This window comes from Lissotriton vulgaris, chromosome 5, assembly GCF_964263255.1.
Source record: "Lissotriton vulgaris chromosome 5, aLisVul1.2, whole genome shotgun sequence".
Taxonomy (NCBI): domain Eukaryota; kingdom Metazoa; phylum Chordata; class Amphibia; order Caudata; family Salamandridae; genus Lissotriton; species Lissotriton vulgaris.
In genome coordinates this window covers 2,011,075,190-2,011,100,776 of record NC_141693.1, presented here as the reverse complement: position 1 = coordinate 2,011,100,776, position 25,587 = coordinate 2,011,075,190, and the positions used below count along the sequence as shown (strand labels likewise).

At 47.7% G+C, this 25,587-nt stretch overlaps 1 protein-coding gene across 1 annotated transcript in view; it reads left to right on the top strand.

Annotated features, from left to right (window-relative positions):
• HMCN2 (hemicentin 2) overlaps window positions 1–25,587 on the top strand; it is a 563,480-nt gene that overhangs the window by 225,618 nt on the left and 312,275 nt on the right. Inside the window, exons 24-25 of the mRNA XM_086924818.1 lie at window positions 11,049–11,321; window positions 11,539–11,622. Coding sequence (XP_086780944.1) covers window positions 11,049–11,321; window positions 11,539–11,622 — 357 coding nt within the window. The remainder of the gene's footprint in view (window positions 1–11,048; window positions 11,322–11,538; window positions 11,623–25,587) is intronic.

Genomic DNA, 25,587 nt, shown 5'->3' with positions numbered 1-25,587 from the left:
CACACACAGCTCTACCAGTGCACCTCATTCCTGACCTGCTCTGCCCCGTAATGCTGCAGCACTGAGGCCCACACACAGATTTGCCCCGTAATGCTGCAGCACCGAGGCCCACCTACAGCTGAGACTATGCAGCAGATGATGGATTATGTAGCAAATGCGGTAAATCCATAATAATTTGAAAAATGCTCCAGCAAAATTATCACACAATTCCAGTGGCTCTCTTTAAAGGAAATGTAAGTGTGCCAATTACGTTTTAAGCCGAGTCTGACCCGTTTTAGGGGTCAGCGCACAACCACAGTGCAGGTGAGTCCCCCCAAAAATGGAAAATGTGGGGTAAACACCCACAAAGGCGTCACAGTATCATTAAAAGAAGTCTGGCGGCCCCAGCCAGAACATATTTTGGGGGCCCAGGGATGGAACAGTTTTGAATTTTATTACCTATTACCTGATAATCCAAGCTTGCATCACGCCAAGCAATGCTAAGTTATTTGTGCACACGATAAATGAGTGGTTTTCTTGTGAAGACCTTGATTTTTTATAGCGGTAGTATCAAAAGGATTCAAAAGGATCAGTATGGTAAGGTATTGAAGATTTTTAATGATCAGTACATCCAAGAAGAGATGTTCGGGATAAAGTTAAAAAAAAAAGCCGACACGTGTTTCGTCACACCGTGTAGCGGCTGCGACTCCTCAGCGCTGGAAACGCTGTAATGGCGTTTGAGGTCTAAAAGGCGGTCATGGTATAAACCGGCAATCTTGCGGAAATGTTTACGATAGAGGACGGGTGTGCCCCGTAAACAGCTCTGTAAGTGGGTATGGAGGCACGGGTCCGTGCAGAAATTACTGCCCTACCATGACCGCCTTTTAGACCTCAAACGCCATTACAGCGTTTCCAGCGCTGAGGAGTCACAGCCGCTACACGGTGTGACGAAACACGTGTCGGCTTTTTTACTTTATCCCGAACATCTCTTCTTGGATGTCCTGTTCATTAAAAATCTTCAATACCTTCCATACTGATCCTTTTGAATCCTTTTGATACTACCGCTATAAAAATCAAGGTCTTCAAAAGAAAACCACTCATTTATCGTGTGCACGGGACACGTCTTATCTATGTTGGAATAGGAGACACGTCTCCTACCTTGGCAGGGGCTGGTTTTCCATTGGGTTTGTTCCCCTGACCCGATTGCACTGGACTTAACGCTTGTAGCCACGATCTACACTAAAGGTACACGCAGAGCGCCACGACTTCCTTACATCTTAGCAAACCCATTCTCCCCCGTTGAATACTAAATTATTTGTTAAACTTTATCAGGACCACGCACAAAAACAGTTGGAATATGTTTTGCATTAGACAAAACAAATCCTTAAGATGGCGCTGGTTAGAGAGACAGAGTTAGAAGTACAGGAAGGTGTAGAGCAGAGTTCTTCAAACTTTTTGATGCCGAGACCCCCTTGTAAAACCTTTTTAGGGGTAAGGACCCCCTTCCGACAAAAGTTTTTAGAAACTGGTACTCCTCATCATCTTTTGACAACCATAAATGCGCCTGTTAGACCTCATCAATTCCATCCATCATTCATCCTTCCATCCATCCATCCATCCATCCATCCATCCATCCATCCTTCATCCATCCACCCTTTCATCTTTCCATCCATACATCCATCCTTTACCCATCCACCCTTCCATCCATCCACCCATCATTCATCCGCCCACCTTTTCACACATCCATCCATCATTTCATCCATGCAACCTTTTATCCATCCATACATCCACCCACCCTTTCATCCTCCCATCCTCCCATCCATACATCCATCCTTCATCCATCCACCCACCCTTTCATCCATCCACCCATCATTCATCCCCCCAGCTTTTCACACATCCATCCATGCATCATTCATCCAAGCAACCTTTTATCCATCCATACATCCATCCATCCATCCATCATCGGTCCACCCTTTCATCCTTCCATCCATCCACACTTTCATCCATCCATCCTTCATCCGTCCACCCTTTCATCCTTACATCCATACATCTATCCTTCATCCATCTATCTTTCACCCATCCACCCTTTCATCCTTACATCCATACATCCATCCTTTACCCATCCATCCTTCCATCCATCCACCCATCATTCATCCACCCACTTTTTCACACATCCATCATTCATCCATGCAACCTTTTATCCATCCATACATCCATCCACCCTTCCATCCATCCATCCATCCTTCATCAGTCCACCCTTTCATCCTTCCATTCATCCACCCTTTCATCCATTCATCCACCCTTTCATCCATTCATCCGCCCTTTTATCCGGTAGTCAGTCAAAATATCGATTTTGTTACTTCGACTTACACTAACATCGAGTTGGTAATATCGATGGGACAGAATATCGATGTCCAGAATATCGATGGCCAGAATATCGACTCTAAGGTAAGTAATATCGAAATTACTTATATCGATAGCATATATATCGATGTAAGTAATATCGACATTACTTATATCGATAGCATATATATCGATGTAAGTAATTTCGATTTACTAATATGTGTTAGAAATATTAGTTAAGTATTTAAATTAATTGTTATAATATGTGTTTAATATGTTTTTATAAAAAAAAAATATATAAAAGTAAATAATATGTTTTACTACCAGAGCGGGTTGTGGGTTTATAGGGGAATAGGGTGGGAAGTAATTTATTTGTAATTAAATATTTTAATGATTAATTTATTTTGCTATTCAATAGTAATTGGCAATTAATTATTTTAATTGATTAATTGATTAACTAATTGCTAATTTATGTATTTTTTTAAGTAAATTATATGTTTTACTACTGGAGCGGGTTGTGGGTTTTTAGGGGAATAGGGTGGGAAGTAATTTATTTGTAATTAAATAATTTTTTTAAATGATTAATTTATTTTGCATTTCTATATTAATTGGCAATTAATTATTTTAATTGATTAATTGATTAATTAATTGCTAATTTATGTATTTTTTAAGTAAATTATATGTTTTACTACTGGAGCGGGTTGTGGGTTTGTAGGGGAATAGGGTGGGAAGTAATTTATTTGTAATGAAAAAATTATTTTTTAATGATTACTTTATTTTGGTATGGAATATTAATTGGCAATGATTTATTTTAATTGATTAATAGAATAATTAATTGATAATTTATCTATATTTTTAACTAAATTATATGTTTTACTGCTGGAGCAGGTTGTGGGTTTATAGGGGAATAGGGTGGGAAGTAATTTAATTGTAATATTAATTTATTTTGGGTAAATGATTATTTTTAGGGTTCAGGGTCAGTTTTGGGTTTTTGGGTAAAGGTGTATTTTTTGGGTTCAGGGTCAGTTTTCAGTTTGTTGGTAAATGGGTTTTTTAAGGGTTCAGGGTCAGTTTTTAGTTTTTGGGAAAGGGGTATTTTTAGGGTTCAGGGTCAGTTTTCAGTTTGTGGGTTTGGAGATTTTTAAGGGTTCAGGGTCAGTTTTCAGTTCTTGGGTAAAGGTGTATTTTTAGGGTTCAGGGTCAGTTTTCAGTTTGTTGGTAAAGGGGTTTTTTAAGGGTTCAGGGTCAGTTTTTAGTTTTTTGGAAAGGGGTATTTTTAGGGTTCAGGGTCAGTTTTCAGTTTGTGAGTAAAGAGATTTTTAAGGGTTCAGGGTCAGTTTTCAGGTCTTGGGTAAAGGTGTATTTTTTGGGTTCAGGGTCAGTTTTCAGTTTGTTGGTAAAGGGGTTTTTTAAGGGTTCAGGGTCAGTTTTCAGTTTTTGGGTAAAGGGGTATTTTTAGGGTTCAGGGTCAGTTTTTAGTTTTTGGGTAAAGGGGTATTTTTAGGGTTCAGGGTCAGTTTTAGGTTTTTGGGTAAAGGGGTATTTTTAGGGTTCAGGGTCAGTTTTCCCTACTGTTGCACCCACTGGAGTGGGAATAGTAATTATTTTTAAGTAATTATATATTATATATGATTTTTAATTATTATTTTTAAAATTAAATATGTATTATTATTTTTTTAACCATTATTATATATATTTAAATATGTTTAAGTAATTAATAACTATTATTTAAAGTATTTTTTATGTTATTTAAAAAAAATCGATATATTTAACAACGATATTTTTAACATCGATATTTTTTTTCTCGATATTTTGGTACTTACCATGTTGTACATAGGGCGTCGATATTTTTGCTATCGATATAATCACGCCGATATTTGTGTAGTTCGAAATTCTGTCTGTCGAAATTCTGTCATAGATTCCTTTTATCCATCCATTCATCCTTCATCCGTCCACCCTTTCATCCTTACATCCATACATCTATCCTTCATCCATCTATCCTTCACCCATCCACCCTTTCATACTTCCATCCATACATCCATCCTTCATCCATCCACCCTTTTATCCATCCATTCACCCATCATTCATCCACCCATCTTTTCACACATCCATCCATCCATCATTCATCCATGCAACCTTTTATCCATCCATACATCCTTCATCCATCTACCCTTTCATCCTTCCATCCATCCACCCTTTCATACATCCATCCTTTCATCCATCCATCCACCCTTTCATCCATCCATTCATCATTTATCCACCCACCTTTTCACACATCCATCCATCCTTCATCCTTACATCCATCCATCCACCCATCATTCATCCACCCACCTTTTCTGTGCCACTCTCATTGGGGGTGTCAGTATCTCTCTGCGTCTTCTTCCTTCCTTCCCGATCATGGGAGGGCATCTCTGTGCCTCCCTGCTGGGGGCGGGGGACGTGTCACGGGACCCACAGCTCCAGGCGCGCAATATCCATTGACCTCAAAGGGCTACATTAAAGCCTGCTCCCCCAGCCCCCCTCACTCCCCCCCACTTCCCCTCCTCCCCCAGCTTGAAATGGCTTCAGGGACACACACACACACAGCCACACCCTAGTATTTGACAGGTATTTAAAAGACCTTTTACTTGTTAATGAGGCTTTGATGTTTTTCACACCTCAGTGTGAATTAGGTCCCCACCTTGAGCACCCTCAGCCCAATGCCAGGAACTGCACTCTGACAGAATCTGCGACCCCTTTCCAAGGACTTCACGACCCCCCTGGGGGTCGCCCCCCACAGATTGAAGACCTATGGTGTAGAGTGAGAGGGATTTAGATAAATAGAATTGATAGGGAACAAATAGGGAGAAAGTCAATTTTCTCATGGGGACCCTTTGAAGATAAGGGCCCTGGGCAATTGCCCACTCTTTCAATGTCTTTATATATCTCTGGGGGTCCCTTTACCTTCAGCCTTCCTGGAGTTCCCTGTGACGACAAGTTGGGGTCACATCATAAGTAGAGACGAGGACGAGTAGGACTAGGAGTAATGGGAAGCACTCTTTCCCGGCAGCTCCGCCAGCAGATCCAGGCCACTTCTGACCCCAGCAGCAGAGTTCGAGCCTCGCGCCCGAATCTGCCACAGGTTTCAGTGATTATTCTACTTACGCGCTTCTGGCATCAGCGCTTGTGAGATTTTGGGTTCACTGAGTGTCCTTGTGATTTTTCCTTCCTTAAAGTTACAGGTTGTGCCCTAATTTTTATTCATTTTTATTAATTTCTATCCTTTTTGCATCCCTTGCCCTCTGTGCCCTCCCTGCTCCCCGCCGCTGCTCCCCTGCAGCCCCACCTCGTCTTCTGTGTCCCGCCCCCATTGGCCGCCCGCTCACCCCTCCCAGCTGCTCTTCCCTCCCACTTCGCCTCTTACGGAGGGCGGCGCGCGGAAGCGCAGCGGGCGTGCGCAGCGGGCGCGCCGCTGGCGCTCCGAAGGCATGCCAAAGGCGAGCCTGTCTGCACCCGTCCGCGCCTGGACCGCGCCCAGCGCCAGAACCCCTGGATCCCGCTCCCGCCGCAACACCAGACTGCTCTACGACTCAAGCACCCTCCACGCACTCAACACCGGACGAGACCACCCCTGCTACCAGGCCACCTCGAAGCACACCCAAGGGCCCTTCACCTGCCGGGATTGCAGCTTCACCAGCATCCAGCCCGCCAAACCACCAACCAGAGAACCCAACCATCTCAGATGCATCCTCCTCAACACCTGCTCCGCTCGCAAGCATGCCATCGAACTTTGGGACCTCCTAGACTCTACCGCCCCCGACGTCACCTTCCTGACGGTGACCTGGCTGAACGCCACCTCAGCACCAGACATCGCCATAGCCATCCCACAAGGCTACAAGATCTCATGCAGAGACCGCAACAACAGAGTTGGAGGGGGACTCGCTATCGTTCACAAAGACACACTCAGAGTCTTGACCAACACCGACACCCTCACTACTGCCGAACACATGCACTTCCAGATCCACACCGACCCCAACACGACCGTCAGAGGAACACTCGTCTACAGACCATCCGGACCACAACCACAGTTCAACGACACCATCGCCGACCTCATCAGCACGCACGCCATCGCCTCCATGGACTACATCCTCCTCGGGATTTTAACTTCCACCTCGAGAACAACAACGATGCCAACTCCACCGCCCTGATCGACAATCTTGCCAACCTTGGACTCAAACAGCTCGTGATGACCCCCACCCACGCCGCCGGACACACGCTGGACCCCATCTTCTCTGCAAGCCTCTACGTCTCCTTCAACCACACCACCGAACCCCATTGGACCGACCACAGATGCGTCCACTTCACCTTCAAGAAACCCACCACACACCACCGCACCCAACATTTGCCACGCCGCTGCTGGGGCAAGGTCACCAAGGACCAACTGACAACCACCCTCACCCTGAAACCACCCGCCGACCCCATCGACCCGACACCGCTGCGACCAACCTCAAACAGTGGATCAACGACTGTGCCAACACCCTCGCCCCTCTCAAGATCTCCACAACCAACCACACCAACAAGAAAGCCGCCTGGTTCACCGAAGACCTCCGGACATCCAAGCGCACCTGCCGGAAGCTGGAGAAGAAATGGCTCCACGACCGAATGCCAGACAGCCACACAACCCACAAGAACGCCACCTGCAGACACCACCAACTCATCAGGACCACCAAGAGGACCGCCTTCAAGGACCGCCACACAACACCAAAGAGCTCTTCAGCATCGTGAAAGAACTCTCCAACCCCAGCTCCAACACCAATGACATTCCTCCATCACAGGTCCTGTGCGACTCCCTGATCACCTTCTTTCACAGCAAAATCACCAACATCCACGACAGCTTCAACTCCAACACCCCCGCACCCACCACCGAGACTATCACGCCCGCGATCCCCACCCGCACCAGCTGCCTGACCGCCTGGTCCTCCGTCAGCGACGAAGACACTATCAAAACCATGAACTCCATCCACTCCGGATCCCCATCCGACCGCTGCCCTCACCGTGTGTTCAACAAAGCCAGCACAACCATCGTGCCCCACCTCTGGAAAGCAATCAACATTTCCTTCGAGACAGCAACCTTCCCGGAAAGCTGGAAGCACACCAAGATCAACGCCTTACTGAAAAAACCCAAGGCGGACCCCAAGGACCTCAAGAACTTCAGGCCCATCTCCCTGCTCCCCTTCCCGGCAAAAGTGACAGAGAAGATCGTCAACAAACAGCTAACCCGCTACCTTGAAGACAACAACATCTTGGACCCTTCCCATTCCAGTTTTCGCAGCAATCACAGCACCGAGACCGCCCTCATCGCCGCCACCGACGACATCAGGATCCTGATGGACAAGGGAGAAACAGCCGCCCTCATCCTCCTAGACCTATCAGCAGCCTTCGATACGGTCTGCCACCGCACCTTATCAGCACGCCTCCATGACGCCGGAATCCGAGAGAAGGCCCTGGCCTGGACAACATCCTTCCTCTCCGGCAGAAACCAGAGCGTCCGCCTCCCACCCTTCCGCTCAAAAACCACCAAGATCATCTGCGGCGTTCCTCAGGGATGCTCCCTCTGCCCGACGCTGTTCAATGTCTACATGGCACCACTCGCCCACATCGCACGACAATATAGCCGCAACATCATCTCCTACGCCGACAACACCCAGCTGATCATCTCCCTCACCGAAGACCCCCACACCGCCAAAGCTAACCTCCACAGAGGAATGAAGGCTGTCGCTGACTGGATGAAGGACAGCAGACTGAAACTGAATTCAGACATGACGCAGGTCCTCATTCTTGGACCCACCCCATCAGCCTAGGACGACTCCTGGTGGCCCACATCGCTAGGCACAGCTCCGGAACCCACAGACCACGCACGCAACCTGGGAGGTCATCCTCGACTCCACCCTCTCCATGACCAGGCAAGTCAACGCCGTCTCCGTGTCCTGCTTCAACACCCTCCGAATGCTCCGCAGGATCTTCAAATAGATCCCCCCGACACGAGAAAAACCGTCACCCAGCCCCTCGTCACCAGCAGACTCGACTACGGGAACGCCCTCTACTAAGGATCAACAACCAAGCTCCTGAGACGACTACAACAAATCCAGAACGCCTCGGCACGACTAATCCTCGATGTCCCCTGATGCAGCCACATCACACCCCACCTGCGAGGCCTACATTGGCTCCCCGTCAACAAGAGGATCACCTTCAAACTCCTCATCCACGCACACAAAGTGCTACACAACACCGGCCCCACATACCTCAACGACCGACTCAGCTTCCATATCCCCACCCGCAGCCTCCGCTCGGCCAGCCTCGCCCTCACCTCAGTTCCTCGTATCCGGAAGACCACCGGCGGCGGCAGATCCTTCTCCTACCTTGCCTCCAAGACCTGGAATGCTCTCTCTACCAGTTTACGACAGACCCAGGACCTGCTGAGCTGCAGGAGACTTCTCAAGGCCTGGCTCTTCGATCATTAGCAGTGCCCTCCACCCCCCCGCCCCCTCCCCCCCAGCGCCTTGAGACCCTCACAGGTATGTAGCACGCTTTAGAAATGTAGTGATTGATTGATTGATTGAATGAAGGTTATCAGTAAGTAACCAGGGCTTTACTAATGCCCGCAGGAAGGGACGGTCAGTCTATCCTTAGGCAGCGGTGATTAACAATTTACCAGTCTTTTATATTTAAAGGACAGTCGGCATTGGGAGGGACAAACCGCACCTCTTAATTTTAAAGATGCCATTAAACTGTGTTTGTTTTTTATAATCTGCAATGGACCTCTGGTCTCACCTCAGACATCTCCTGCTTCCACAGGTGTAGAACTTTCCTTTTCCTCATTTCGCTTATCCTTGCCCCTCAGCCCCCCCCCCCCCCCCCCATTCCTGCCTCACAGTGACACCCCCAGCACTGCTCCTTTGCTCTGCACTGTTTCTTCACCCTTCTAAGTTCACATTTGCTTTACACGGCGATATCTGCATAAGAGTTCAGAGGAGGATTTCTGAGGTCCCAATATTCAGATCTTTAAAAAATAATAAGACAGAGACCCCCCCCCGTCAGTCTACCACCCACAGAACCCACCAGCTGTGCAACATGGAAATGTGGAAACTGAGACTCCTCACCCTCATGACACATTTTACCATCATGAGGTTATGACCCCTAATGCCCTGCCCACCCTTTGTGGCCTGTCCACCTTCTACAGCAGGAGTAATTGCCCCCGATGCTTCAGGCCAAGAGGTTGGGGGCAAAGACTGCATCTCCCCCCACGAATGAAGCAGGGGGGGGGGGCTTCCCCGGTAATACTGGTGAGATGGGGACGTAAATGAACAAAACTAGCTTCTCTCTGGGGAGTAGATTAAAACCAACTTATTGGTCACCTGTTTTCAGGTGCCTTGGTTTAAAATATTACAGGAATTTGGGGTTCAAAATTTATTGTGTCACATTAATTGATCGGGAAACAAAGGTGCATATAATTTCATCTTTACTTTAGATTTTGTGAAATGTACAAAAAAACTTTACTCCTGTGTTCTAGATATAACCTTTTTACAAAGAAAGACTAATCATGCATTAGTCCTTGAGGGTGAACATGTACATACAGTCAGATTCTCAAGCCACAGATCTAAGTAGAGGCTTAAAAAGTCTTAAATACAGTCCATGTATTTTCTGTTGGCATAGTTTCCAGCCACAGTATTGCTCCATAATTGTATGTTCTTTATTTCCGCAAGCCTCCATATAGTGTCGATAGGTTTCAGCCTTCCGAGTTTGTAAAAAGGCTTCCTCAGGACAAACAGCAAGGACCTGCAATCAAACATACATTGTAATAAATGTGATCCATTTACTTTGCCTCTTTGTACCTAAGCATGCCACTTGACTCTTTAATTATCCTATATCTATACCAAAACCTACAGGACAAGTACACAACATCCTAGTGGCAGCAAAAGCTTTGTTCAATATTATGCACACACTGTCTGTATGACTGAGTCTATTGACTCCCTATCCATTTGTATCATCCAGTTCTACCATACATAAGCGATTAGGTTTGTTTGTTTCCTGGATCATACAAGTAATAAGTGCTTCTTATACAATCATATAGTGGGAGATATCTGACACTCACTGTACGCATCACAGCATTTTAATATTCTACATATGAACAGCGTGCACGCAAACAAACTAGACCAAAGTAAAATTCACGTAGGATGACTACGTTGTTGCTGTCATCGGTTTATCTTCTAACCTTGCACAATGTATACCCCCATTTTGTGCAGCAAATGGAGTTTACCGTAGATGTAATCATTTGGATCAGGTCTTTTTAACCACTGGGGCACCACTAGTCAACTTAAGATATTCGCCCTGCACATCCACACCATTATGTTGGGGCGTTCCCGGGGGGTCAGCCTTGTCCACTTTACTTTTCAATATCTGTGTTCAACAAATAGCAAATTGCAAAAAGAAAGTCCTCTGATTTTTGGAACAATTGATAAATCTGTTGGCAAATCCAGCCCTGAAATTTTGCCCCCCAACCCCCAAAATCTCTGTGTCGGAGGAGATTCCTCTGTTGGATTCTACCTTTGCGTTACCTCCTTCTCCAGAAATAGGAGGAGGCCCCTGATCTCCATGTGCCAGGGTTCCTGTATCTAACCTCTAGTACCAACAGCTGGGTTCATCCAGGCCCTTGAGCTGACTTCTATTCTCTCTCTTTCCTGTTTCAGTCCCGCCTCGAGTCCGCCGAGGGCCAAAGATCCTTAAAGCTCTCTTGGGGCAGAACCTGGTCCTGCCCTGTGTGGCCCAGGGTGACCCGATGCCCTCCCTTCGCTGGTACAAGGATGGTGTCGCCGTGTCCGTGGGGACGGAGGAGCACCTGGACGGCCCAGATGGATCCATCACTGCCGAGGATGTCCAGCACTCGGATTCTGGACTCTATCGATGCGTCGCCACAAACAGCGCTGGCCAGGATGCGCTGGAGTTTGTCCTGGAAGTATTAGGTAAGTGCAAGGCCAATACCCTTAAAAGAAGATTTGGACATCAGCTAATTCCTCAATAGGCTGCAAGGGAAGGAGGGCCAAGGTGAAGACGGTTTAACAGGGGATGAGGACCCACTGTGTTTGATGGGCAGGAGAGTAGAGAGGGGAGGGCTTGGGTAGTGAGTGTACGGCCCACTGTGCCGCTTGGCTAACTATCTGTTCCTTCTTCGGTCCGCAGAGCCCCCTTCTTTCCTCGATGGAGCCGATGTCCTGCTGGAGAAGCTGGTTCACGACAGGGTAGAACTCACCTGCCCTGTGCAAGGTAAGAGCCAATCACTCAGCAGTGGGGGTATTAGTGTGGGTCTCACCAGAGAGATGGCTTACTCAAAGGAGAGGAGAGAGACTCACATACGGGCAGCTATTCTGACTGGAAGGTACCCCACAAGGCAGCTTATCACAGGAGAAGGGGGGACTCAAAGTGCAGCAGATGTGCTGGCGAGGGGTACTCATAGGATTGGTACTGCCATAAGATTTCACATACTCACATGCCGGTGAGCGTACTCACAGGAGAGAAGAGGTATTCGAAAGTGAGGGGATATACAGGATAGATATAGTGATCAGGGAGCCGGACGTCTTGCACTTCTTGGGGTCGCAGATGTTGATGAGTTATACGTATACAGGAGATCGAGTGTGTAGTTGACATACACAGGGAGTGCGGGCATTCTCACAGTGAAGGGGACCTACTCTCATTGGAAGCACTTCCGAAAGAGGCAGGGTGATGTCATACTTTTTCCAAATCTGATTGGCTGGAGGATACACCTATGAGTAATAAAGGTGTGTGGTAGTTATTCGTACTGCCCAAGGCTCTGCATGCTGTTGGTAGTAAAGGTCGTTCAAGGCTTCCTTAGTTTACTTGAGACTCCCAGGTAGCTTTGGCCGAGGAATCTATCTTTACTCAGAGGACGCGGTGTGTAATGTTAGCTTTGGATATATAACACAGAAGTCATCACTCTTTTAAAAGGAGTATATTCTTAACGCATTCAGCTAGAGCAGCTAAAAGTAGTTCTAATGGTAGAAACAGGACTGTGAGTCCGCAGATATGTACCCCAAATAAACACAATTGTGACTGTGGCCTTCACTTTCATTAGGGCGAAGTGAATTTATGGGCTATGCGAATGTGTGGGCGATAGAGTCGATGATCTTTTGATTCTGTAGCCAATGTGACTTTACGAGCCATGTGAATCTGTGAATCTACAGGATTTGTGAATCTGTGGCCTATGTAAATTTATGGGCTGTGTGAGTCTGTGGGCTATCAAATGTTATGTTATGGCAGCTTATAAAGTGCAATGGTTACTCCAAACGGAGTGTCCCCGCGCTAAATCCCATTCCGCGCTGAGATTATGAAGGAGCCCAAGTGAACAGCAACACTCTAGGGAGCGAGATTTTTTCTGAACAGCTACGTTTTAAGTTGCTTCCTCAAAGCTGCTTCTGATGTCTCCTGTCTTAGGTACGTAGGTAGAGAATTCCCCCTCTTGGCTGCCAGGTTCCTAAAAAAACTACCTCCGAAACCTTTCCTATTGAATTTAGGAATGCAGACCAGGCCAGTACCAGCGGACTTCAGGCTGCACATGGGTTGGTAGTAGTGTATCATCGGGCGGAGATATTTCGGGCCCTTGCCCTGTAAGATTCTGTGGACATAGCATAAGGCTCTGAAGGAGATCCTCTCCTCAACGGGGAGCCAATGGAGAATCTCCAAAGCGCTACCTGTTGGAGAGAGTCTATGGATGTTTAAAAGCATCCGAGTAGACGGTTTTTGCACCCGCTGGAGCATATGAATGTTCCTCTTTGGTGCCCCCAGATAGAGGACTTAGCAATGGTATAGTCTGTATGTTACAAGCGCCTGTACCACTGTCTTTCTCACATTGTCCGGGATGAGTCCTAAGGTTTTTTTCAGCATTTTTAAGATCCCTAAACAGGTGCCTGTGAGAGCTGAGATCTGGCCACAGAAGGATAAAGTGGAGTCAAACCATACTCTAAGATTTTTAACTTTCTGACTCGGAGAGAGTGGAGATTCTAACAAGCTGGGCCACCACATTCAGGACCAAATGGAGGGTTGTTTTCCTACCACCAGGATATCTCTTTTTCTGGCATTAAGCCTGAGGCAACTATGTTTCATCCAGTCTGCCGTGTCCTCCAGGCGGAGCGTGAAATCCTTTGCCGCTTTGCCGTTGTTCTGGGCCAAAGTAAGAATCAGCTGCGTGTCATCTGCATATGACACCATCTGCACCCCATCTTTGTTCAACAGGTCTGCTAGAGGTCGCATGTACAGATTGAAAAGGGTCGGGCTCAAGGCAGAGCCTTGAGGCACCCCCTGTTTCAGATGTTAAATAGACAAAACATAGGAGTTTTGAAGGATGCAATCTTCTAAAAAACTCACCAGCCAACACAGGACCAGACCCTCTATACCTGCATGGTGACGACAGTCAAGAAGTATACCATGAGAGATAGTCTTGGAATCCATGGGCTACCTTACTTTATGACCTATGGGAATCTGTGAGTTTTCTGAATCTGTGGCTTTGTAAATCTGTGGATAAAGGGAAATCTATGAACTTGAGAATCCCTGGGCTATGTGAGTCAGTGGATTACAGCGTGAATCTTTCTGGATTCACTATGCTGTGCATGTTTCTGCTGTCTAGTGGTTGGGTCAGGAATCGTAGTCTTTTCTTTCTTTTTTTTTTGTAGCCCAGGTGGGCGTCGACATCCCACCTTTTGATGTACATCCCGTGACGTTGGCACGCTTCCTGCGGAAGTTTCCACCTTTGGGCGCCATCTTCAGATTCTTTTTTCTGCCATTGGGTCTGGATCGTTCCCGAGAGGCTCCAGAGTTTTGGAGGAAAGAAGACACAGAAAAGTCGAATTTTGCACGGAAAAGACTGAAAAGACGACGAGGGATAACATCATTGAGCCGGGACGACAAAGAAGAAGGAGAACTTCGAAAACTTCGACGTCCAATGGAGAATGCGCACACAGGGGGCCCCCTGAGCACACGAAATGGACAACAAACCTTTTAAATTCTGCCGTAATTGCCACCACAAATACACGCAGAAGGATAAGCACCCGGTTTGCAACCTCTGCCTACCGGTCGACCACGAGAGCAAGGACTGCAACGCCTGCTCCGCCTTCACACCGAAGACTCTCCGGGTTAGGGAGCGACAGAGACGAGCCAACTACAACATGCAGGGCAAAAGTTGACAGCCGTCCCTTCGAGACCTAGGGTCCTTGAGCGACGAGGAGGACAACGCGCCGGAGAAGACGACGACTACACGGTCGTAGAGACCGATAAGAAGACTTTCTAAAGAGGTAGGAGAGTCGACGACCCCTAAACCCCCGACAGAGCCTCAGAAGCCTGAGGCAGACTCCTGAAAAACAGAGTCGAAGTCCTCGAAGGGAGCACTGGCGCCAAAAATCTCGACGGCCACAGCTACATCCAAGGACAAACAGCCCAGTGGATCCTTCGAAAAGGACTCCCAGGTAAGTCAAGTCAAGTCAAGTCAGAAATGTATATAGCGCGCTACATACCCATAGGGTCTCAAGGCGCTTGAGGAAGGGGGGGAAATTACTTGTCGAATATCCAAGTTTTAAGTTGCTTTCTGAATGCTAGGTGGTTCTGAGTAAGGCGAAGGTGAGTGGGAAGAGAGTTCCAGGTTTTGGCTGCCAGGTAGGAGAAGGATCTACCTCCCATGGTGGCTTTGTTGATGCGAGGAACAGTGGCAAGGGCTTGGTTGGAGGATCGTAGCTGACGGGAGGGGGTGTAGAAGGACAGTCGTGTGTTGAGGCATTCGGGTCCAAGTTCGTAAAGTGCTTTGTGTGCGTGGGTTAAGAGGCGGAAGGTAATCCTCTTATTTACGGGGAGCCAGTGGAGGTTTTTCAGGTGACCAGAGATGTGTTCTTTACGCGGGATATCTAGTATGAGCCTGGCTGAGGCGTTCTGGATGCGTTGGAGTTTTTTCTGGAGTTTTGCAGTGGTACCGGCGTATAGGGTGTTTCCGTAGTCCAGGCGACTCGTAACCAGTGCGTGAGTGACCGTTTTTCTAGTTTCGGTGGGGATCCAGCGAAATGTTTTTTTGAGCATGCGAAGAATGTTGAAGCAAGATGATGAGACAGCGTTGACTTGTCTGGTCATTGAGAGTGAGGAGTCCAGGATGACGCCCAGGTTCCGTGCGTGGTCCGTCGGGATGGGTGCTTTTCCAAGGGCCTCTGGCCACCAAGAGTCGTCCAAGGCGGAGGGGGAGGTGCCTAAGATTAGGACTTCTGTTTTGTCTGAATTCAGTTTCAGACGGCTATGCTTCATCCACTCGGCTACTTCTTTCATTCCTTCGTGTAAGTTGTTTTTGGCGGTGTTGGGGTCCTTGGTGAGTGAGAGGATCAGTTGGGTGTCGTCAGCGTAGGAGATGATGTTGAGATTGTGTTGGCGAGCGATGGCTGCGAGGGGGCTCATGTACACGTTGAAGAGGGTGGGGCTGAGTGACGATCCTTGCGGCACGCCGCAGATGACTTCAGAGGCCTCCGATTTGAATGGAGGGAGCCGGACTCTCTGAGTTCTTCCGGTGAGGAAGGAGGTGATCCATTCCAGTGCTTTTCCTTGGATTCCGATGTTACTGAGGCGCTGTAATAGGGTGCTATGGCAGACTGTGTCGAAGGCAGCGGAGAGGTCAAGGAGGATGAGGGCGACTGTTTCTCCGTTGTCCAGTAGGGTTCGAATGTTGTCTGTTGCTGCGATGAGTGCGGTCTCAGTACTGTGTTTGGCTTGGAATCCGGACTGTGAGGGGTCGAGGGATTTGTTGCTTTCGAGAAAGGCGGCAAGCTGGTTGTTGACAGCTTTCTCGATGACTTTGGCCAGGAAAGGAAGGAGCGAGATGGGGCGGTAGTTTTTGAGTTCGGTGGGGTCAGCTGTGGGTTTTTTCAGAAGGGCGTGTTTCCAGCTTTCCGGGAAGGTGGCGGAGTTGAGGGAGCAGTTGATGACGTCTCGGAGGTGTGGAGCTATGATGGAGTCTGCTTTGTTGAAGATGTGGTGAGGGCATGGGTCAGTTGGGGATCCTGAGTGGATGGAGTTCATCAGGCGGATGGTGTCCTCAATGGAGATTGGGTTCCAGTCGTTGAGGATGTTCAAGGGGGGTGGGGGTCCTGCAGAGGTTTGGGTGGGTTGGTGTTCGGGTCGGTTGTCGAAGCTGTTGTGGATGTCTGCAATTTTGTTGTGGAAGAAGGAAGCTAGGGAGTCGCAGAGGGCTTGAGAGGGGGTGATGTTGTTGGAGTTGGCTGATGGGTTGGTAAATTCTTTGACGATGTTGAATAACTCCTTGCTATTGTGGGCGTTGTTATCTAGTCGGTCTTTGAAAGTGGCTTTCTTGGCAGACCGGATTAGTTGGTGGTGTATGCGGGTGGCGTTTTTGAAGGCGTCCCTGGTGTTGGAGTTTGGGTCTTTTTTCCATGCTTTCTCGAGGGAGCGACAGAGTTTCTTGGATTTCTTAAGATCATCGTTGAACCAGGAGGCGTTTTTGCTGCTTAGTTTGATTTGATGTTTTTTCAACGGTGCTAGGATGTCTGCGCTTTTGGATAGCCATTGGGTGAAGTTAATGGCTGCTTGGTCGGAGTTTGAGGAGTGGGCAGGAGGGATTTGAAGGAGCGATGAGGAGATCTGGTCGATGGTGAGTTTGTTCCAATTTCTACGCAGGGTGGGTTGAGGGTGGTAGTGGATTGTGGACTTATTGTAGAAAAAGTGAACGCAGCTGTGGTCCGTCCAATGAAGAGCTGTGGTGTGGCTGAATGAGACGTGTTTCCTGGAGGTGAAGATAGGATCGAGTGTGTGACCTGCAATGTGGGTGGGGGAAGTGACAAGTTGTTTGAGTCCGAGGTTTGCGAGGTTATCCAGAAGGGTGGTGGCGTTGATGCCGAGGCCCATCTCGACGTCGAAGTATACGTCGAAGAGAGCAGCCGAACCATTCGACGCCGAACAGGCCGCCGAACTGGAAAGAAAGAAAAGACGGCTGGTAGCCGAAATGGATAACATCCTGCAAAGAAAGAAGGAATTTGACAAAAGGCTGAAGAGGTTCGACATCCCGTCGAAGCCAAAGATGGTGATCGTTGACATAGAAGAGGAGGAGGACTTTGAAGCCGAAGGGCTGCCGACAAGTCCCGAGACACAGGAACAGCTAGGAGAAGAAGCCCTCTACTATGAGGAGGATGGCAACGATGATCAACGGACGATCCGCGACTCGGCATCCTCGGGGACATGGGGCCTGGAGTGGCAGGACCTCAACACCGAAAGTCCAGAAGAGGCCGTGGACACGTACCCTTTGAGGCCTTCACCGCCGGATGACATCGGGGTCTATAATAGTCGTCAAGAATGCAGCAGCGGTCTTTGGAGTCAAGCTAGATGAGAAAAACCAAAGGCAGACTTCCTCTTGGGGACACTGCTCCCCACTCAAACGAGGAGCCAGTTCCTTCCCATGCTTGAGAGTGTCATGGCCCAAGGGGAAGAGGCATTCAAGGAACCGGCAACATGCAGGTCCGTCACGGCTAGAACAGAGAAGATATATAAACACTCCTCTAAGGAGGACCCCCCCCCTACATCCGGGGGTCAGTCACAGTGGACTCCATTATTGCAGCAACTGCCAGGAAGAGGGCAAATTTGCCAACAACATTGGGGCCACCTCCAGACAAGGAAAGCAGGAGGATGGACCTAACTGGGAGAAAAATAGAAAGAAAGGCTGCGGTGCCCAGGCGCATGGCAAACTTAAATGCCCTGCTGAACAGCCACCAATACCAAATTCTGGACGAGATCGGGCATCTGATCAAGCACCTCCCATGTGAGTACCAACAAAGAGCCTCACACCTGGTGGAGGAGGGGAATAAGGTGGCAAATTTTTGCCTTAAAGCAGCCTTGGATGGTGCTGATACGTCTGCCAGACTGATGATGATGGGGATCACGGAGGGAAGGCAGGCCTGGCTCAGGATCTCAGGCTTCAAGCCAGAGGTACAGCACAACATTCTGGGCACCCCGTTCAATGGGGAGGCACTGTTTGGGGCGCCAGTGGATGAAAAGCTCACCCAGCCCAAGAAAGAAAACGAGACTGCAAGGTCCATGGGAGCCCTACAATTCAGGGGGATGAGAAGAGGTACCCCGACACGGAGACTGAACGGAAGAGGGGGAAACCAGCCAGGAACGTCGCATCAGACATTTCAGTAATCCCAGCATGGTGACAGCCAAGTACAGCAGGGACAACAAAAACAAAGCTGGCAGTACCAGCCAAGGGCAGTGTAAATTACAAGGACCCCCTGTTAAAAATATCAATTCTTAGTACAGGGAAATATACAGTGAAAAAATCATAGCATAATATCAACACAATGAATGGAAGAAAGTGCATGAAGGAACCATAAAAGAAAATATTTATAAAAACTATATTTCATTTAATAAATACACAAGTGTTCATATTAAAAGCAATCAATAAAATAACATCAGTTATAAGCAAAACAGTTATACAATTTCCATACAATACATGAAAGAATGTATATCTAAAATAACAAAGTGGCAATGTATATTGTTCAAATTTGATTGCCACTTTGTTATTTTAGATATACATTCTTTCATGTATTGTATGTAAATTGTATAATTGTTTTGCTTATAACTGATGTTATTTTATTGATTGTTTTTAATATGAACACTTGTGTATTTATTATATATTTTTATATTATATATATATATTTATTAAATGAAATATAGTTTTTATAATTATTTTGTTTTATGGTTCCTTCATGCACTTTCTTCCATTCATTGTGTTGATATTATGCTATGATTTTTTCACAAAAGAGGGGGGTGGTGATGAACAGAGTGTCTGAATTAAGCAGACCACTCTTACCCAGTCCAAAGATCAGGGCTTGATCCATCACCGTTATTTATCTCACTGCACCATCCCAGCTCAGAACCTGGCTATATGCAAATCAGTCTGTACCTGGCCCAGTGCATCATGGGAACAGGGCAAACTAAACTACCAAGCCAATTCTTCACCAGAAAGGAGACAAGCTACCGGGGACCGGTTTCTGGCATTTCAGCCTTCTTCAGCCCGGCTTGCTTGAATCCTGATGGTGCAGTGAGAAAGGGACTCATGTCTGAGTATACCCTGCCACACCTATAGTGGCCAAAAACGATTCAGAAAAGGGGGGTGGTGATGAACAGAGTGTCTGAATTAAGCAGACCACTCTTACCCAGTCCAAAGATCAGGGCTTGATCCATCACCATTATTTATCTCACTGCACCATCCCAGCTCAGAACCTGGCTATATGCAAATCAGTCTGTCCCTGGCCCAGTGCATCATGGGAACAGGGCAAACTAAACTACCAAGCCAATTCTTCACCAGAAAGGAGACAAGCTACCGGGGACCGGTTTCTGGCATTTCAGCCTTCTTCGGCCCGGCTTGCTTGAATCCTGATGGTGCAGTGAGAAAGGGACTCATGTCTGAGTATACCCTGCCACACCTATAGTGGCCAAAAACGATTCAGAAAAGGGGGGTGGTGATGAACAGAGTGTCTGAATTAAGCAGACCACTCTTACCCAGTCCAAAGATCAGGGCTTGATCCATCACCGTTATTTATCTCACTGCACCATCCCAGCTCAGAACCTGGCTATATGCAAATCAGTCTGTCCCTGGCCCAGTGCATCATGGGAACAGGGCAAACTAAACTACCAAGCCAATTCTTCACCAGAAAGGAGACAAGCTACCGGGGACCGGTTTCTGGCATTTCAGCCTTCTTCGGCCCGGCTTGCTTGAATCCTGATGGTGCAGTGAGAAAGGGACTCATGTCTGAGTATACCCTGCCACACCTATAGTGGCCAAAAACGATTCAGAAAATCATTTTTGTCCACCATAAGCGTGGAAGGGTATACTCAGATGTGAGTCCCTTGCTCATTGCACCATCAGGATTCAAGCAAGCCGGGCCGAAGACGGCTGAAATGCCAGAAACCGGTCCCCGGTAGCTTGTTTCCTTCCCAGTATAAGAATTGGCTTGGTAGTTTGGTCTGCCCTGTTCCCATGATGCACTGGGCAAGGGTCAGACTAATTTGCATATAGCCAAATTCTGAGCTGGGATGGTGCAGTGAGCTAAGAAACGGTGATGGATCTAGCCCTGATCTTTGGACTGGGTAAGAGTGGTCTGCTTAATTCAGACACTCTGTTCATCACCACCCCCTTTTCTGAATCATTTTTGTCCACCATAAGCGTGGAAGGGTATACTCAGATGTGAGTCCCTTGCTCATTGCACCATCAGGATTCAAGCAAGCCGGGCCGAAGACGGCTGAAATGCCAGAAACCGGTCCCCGGTAGCTTGTTTCCTTCCCAGTATAAGAATTGGCTTGGTAGTTTGGTCTGCCCTGTTCCCATGATGCACTGGGCAAGGGTCAGACTAATTTGCATATAGCCAAGTTCTGAGCTGGGATGGTGCAGTGAGCTAAATAACGGTGATGGATCAAGCCCTGATCTTTGGACTGGGTAAGAGTGGTCTGCTTAATTCAGACACTCTGTTCATCACCACCCCCTTTTCTGAATCATGATTTTTTCACAGTACCAGCCAAGGGGCCAGTCATTTCGCGGGAGGAATGGACGTGGACAAAATAGAAGAGGGGGCCAATAACCCACCTCAAAGTGACTCCGTCCCGAAAAACTTGCCCACCCACACAAAACCTCCAGGGGTGGAGCACAACAAGACCAACAGAGGGTTACACAGACAGAACATCTACGAACATGTAACACAAGTAGGAGACAGACTACATCACTTCTTCCAAGAGTGGAAGAAGATAACCACAGACAAATGGATACTCAACATCATACAATTCGGATATTGCGTAGAACTGGAAAAGACACCGCCAAATAAAAAACCAAAAAGGAAGTCGCAGTCAGGGAAAGAGCTAGAGCTACTTCAAAAGGAAGCGAAGGAACTCCTCCAAAAGGAGGCCATCGAACCAGTACCATACTAAGAAAGGAACAAGGGAGTGTACTCAATCTACTTCCTGGTACCAAAGGTGGACGAATCACTGAGACCCATCCTGGACCTAAGGTTCCTAAATAAGTTAATAAAAACACAAAAGTTCAAAATGACGTCCCTACAAGAAGTCATCCCTCAGATAAGGGACGGAGACTTCATGGGCACCATAGACCTCAAAGATGCCTACCTGCACATTCCAATGAACAGGCAGCACATCTACTAATATTTACCATCAACAAAGAACACTACCAGTTCACAGCCATAGCCTTCGTACTAAAATCCGCATGAAGGGTCTTCACCAAGTGCCTTGCAGCAGTGGCAGCGCACCCACGGAGGGAAGGGGTCCATGTATACCCTTACCTCGACGACTGGCTAATAAAGGCAAGTTCCCACAGGGCATGCAAAGAACACGCGCAGCGCCTGACAAGCACACTGATGGACCTGGGATTCTCCATACACTGGGGGAATCCTCAATGGAACCAGAGCAAGTGAAGAACTTCCTGGGGGCACAGATCAACACCATACAGCGCAAGGTGTTCCCCAGCGACAAGAGAACACTGGCCCTGCTTAACGAGACACGCCTCTACCAGAAGGGGCGAGCGGACAATGAGGGCAGCGAGCAAGATCATGGGCATGATGGCGTCCTGCATACATCTGGCCCCAAATGTGCGGTTCCACATGAGACCATTCCAGGAATGGCTACAACATCAATGGTCACAAGCTACAGGGAGTTGGGAAGATCTAGTGGTTGTAACGCATGCAGTGCAGGAGGAGATAGTGTGGTGGAACAAGGAGAACTTGACAGAAGGGAAGCCTTTAACACCACCAACCCCAACGGTGACCATCACCACAGACGCATCACAGAGAGGATGGGTAGCACACATGACGAAGCTGTTCCTCGCCCTGAAGGCCTTCCAGAAAAAACTGTACAGCCAGAGAGTTTTGATCCAAACAGACAAAACAACAACAATGTTCTACATTAACCTCTTAAGCGAATGCGCCTATACCAGCGGCCGACGGCACCACTACCTCGGGAGTGCTGCCGTCGGCCGTTGGACGTTCCAACTGCACCTGCGCAATGGAACGTTCAGCACTGGAGCTGGACGTTCCAAAGCAGCTAAGGTGTTAACAAGCAGGGAGGAACACAATTCGCCCCACTATCAGAGCTAGCGCAGGAGATATGGAGATGGGCCATCCCACTAAAGATAGACCTGCTAACCATACACCTGCCAGGGAAGGACAATGTGGAAGCGGACTGGCTCAGCATACAGACATCGGCATCCCACGAGTGGGAGCTCAATACACAGGAAACGCAAAGGCTATTCAGAAGGTGGGGAACACCAAAGATAGACCTATTTGCAACACACCAGAATGCAAAATGCCGAAACTTCGCATCCAGGCAACCAGGGGAAGGATACCTGGGGAATGCCCTATGGATACGTTGGTCGAAAACATTTGCTTATGCTTTTCCCCCGATACCACTGATATCCAGGGTACTCAACAAGTGCAGAACCAGCAGCATGACACTGATACTGGCACCACAGTGGGCAAGGCAAACCTGGTACTCACAAATAATGGAAATGGTGCAGGGGCCACCCCACAAGTTCGGAAGAAATTTGGAAGAAGAAAAGACTTACTCTCCATGCAGAAAGGAGAGGTACTGCACCCAGAGCCAGAGAGCCTCAGCCTAGCAGCATGGCTCCTGAAGACATAGAGTTTGCACACCTAAGGCTACCAGAGAGCACCCTGAGGGTACTTCGGGAGGCAAGGAGACCCACAACGCGAAAGTGCTATGCGGCAAAATGGTTCAGGTACACGAAATGGTGCCGTAGGAAGAAACTGCACAAAAAGATGATGAAGGAATCAATGGTGTTAAGATATCTCACACACCTGATGAAGGCAAAGCTGAGCTCATCCTCGCTGAGGGTACACCTAGCAGCGATAGTGGCCGGCACAAGAGGAGAGACAGGAAGGAGATTCTTTACATCACAAGTAGTAAAGAGATTCCTGGAAGGGGCAAAAAGGATAGCACCACCTAAAAGGATGCCGCTGCCGGCATGGAGCCTTAATCTAATCTTAACAGAATTTATGACGGTGCCTTTTGAACCCATCCATAAGGCCTCACTACAAATGCTAACAATGAAGACAACATTTCTGGTGGCAATCACCTCGCTGCGCAGGGTAAGCGAGCTGCAAGCCCTGACACTACAAGAACCCTACAACCAGATACACAATGACAGGGTGGTAATAAGAACAAACCCACACTTAATGCCAAAGGTGGTGTCCAGGTTCCACATGAACCAGACGATACAAATACCAAGGTTCTTTCAGAATCCATCCACAAGCGCAGAGCGGGCACTGCACACTCTAGACGCTAGAAGGGCAGTAATGCACTACATAGAAAGAACGAAGGAACACAGGAAAACAAAGCAGTTCTTTGTGTCCTTCTCAAGCAGTTTCCTGGGTAGACCAGTAACAAAGGGAACCATCGCACGATGGATCGCACAAACTATACAGTTCTGCCACAAGCAGGCAGGTCAAGAACTACTAGGAGGGGCACGAGCCCACTCTACCAGGAAGAAGGGAGCGACAATAGTCTTCCAGGCCAACACACCCATTCAGGACATATGCCTGGCGGCAACATGGGCTTCAGTGCACACGTTCACTAAGAACTATTGCGTGGATGTACAAATGAACAAGGAAGCACAAGTAGGACAGAAAGTGCTTCAACATATATTCAACAACCAACGCTCATCTTCCACCCAGCCGCCACAAACATAACCAACCGCTACAAAGTCTATGCACAGCATAGTGAATCAAGAAAGATTCACGCTGCAAAACGAATAGTTTCTTACCTATTGCAAAACTGCAAAGCTGCAAAACTACACCGACAGGTAAGAATTATTCGTTCCGTGTATCTAGGGGCTTTTGAATCTATGGGCTTTGGGAATCTATGGGCTTTGGGAATCTATGGGCTTTGGGAATCTATGGGCTTGTGAATCGACGGGCTTTGTGGATCTATGGGCTTTGTGAATCTATGGGCTTTGTGAATCTCTGGGCTTGTGAATCTATGGGCTTTGAGAATCTACGGGCTTTGTGAATCCATGGGCTTGTAAATCTATGGGCTTTGGGAATCTACGGGCTTCGGGAATCTATGGGCTTTGTGATCTATGCATTTTGGGAATCTACGGGCTTTGGGAATCTATGGGATTTGTGAATCTATGGGCTTTGTGAATCTATGGGCTTTGCAAATCTATGGGCTTTGGGAATCTATGGGCTTTGGGATGTGAATCTATGGGCTTTGGGAATCTACGGGCTTTGGGAATCTATGGGCCTTGTGAATCTACGGGCTTTGTGAATCTATGGGCTTGTGAATCTATGGGCTTTGTGAATCTCTGGGCTTGTGAATCTATGGGCTTTGGGAATCTACGGGCTTTGTGAATCTATGGGCTTGTGAATCTGTGGGCTTTGGGAATCTACGGGCTTTGGGAATTTATGGGGTTTGTGAATCTATGCGTTTTGTGAATCTATGGGCTTTGTGAATCTATGGGCTTTGTGAATCTATGAGCTTTGGGAATCTATGGGCTTTGGGATGTGAATCTACGGGCTTTGGGAATCTATGGGATTTTTGAATCTACGGGCTTTGGGAATCTATGGCCTTGTGAATGTATGCGCTTTGGGAATCTACGGGCTTTGGGAATCTATGGGCTTTGTGAATCTATGGGCTTTGCAAATCTATGAGCTTTGGGAATCTATGGGCTTTGGGAATCTATGGGCTTTGGGAATCTATGGGCTTTGGGATGTGAATCTATGGGCATGCCTCTAAATCACTTGCAAAAACCTGGGCCGGTATGTGACTTCTTGTCTTTAGAAAGTCATAGCTTTTCTTTACAATTTGTCAGTCGGTTGGTTCCCTGTAGCATGGATGGATAACAGAATGAAAGGCTCGATACAGTGCGGACAGTAATGTATTGATACCCTGTGGTAGCATCAAGGCAGCTCGGTGTTTCTGCTGCTGTAAAGAAAGAGATTTGGTCCTGTTATAGCTTCTTGATTTGAATGAGGCTTCATGACTTCAGAATCAATTCTGTTGCAGCCAATCAGAGTGTTAATTGCTCCTCTGGGTCATCATGGTAGGGTATGGCTACGAATTGGACAAAACGCCCTGCTTCTCAAGACTGTCCCTAGTCATGTTTGTCTTGACATTACCGTATTTTCTGGCGTATAAGACGACTTTTTAACTCTTGAAAAT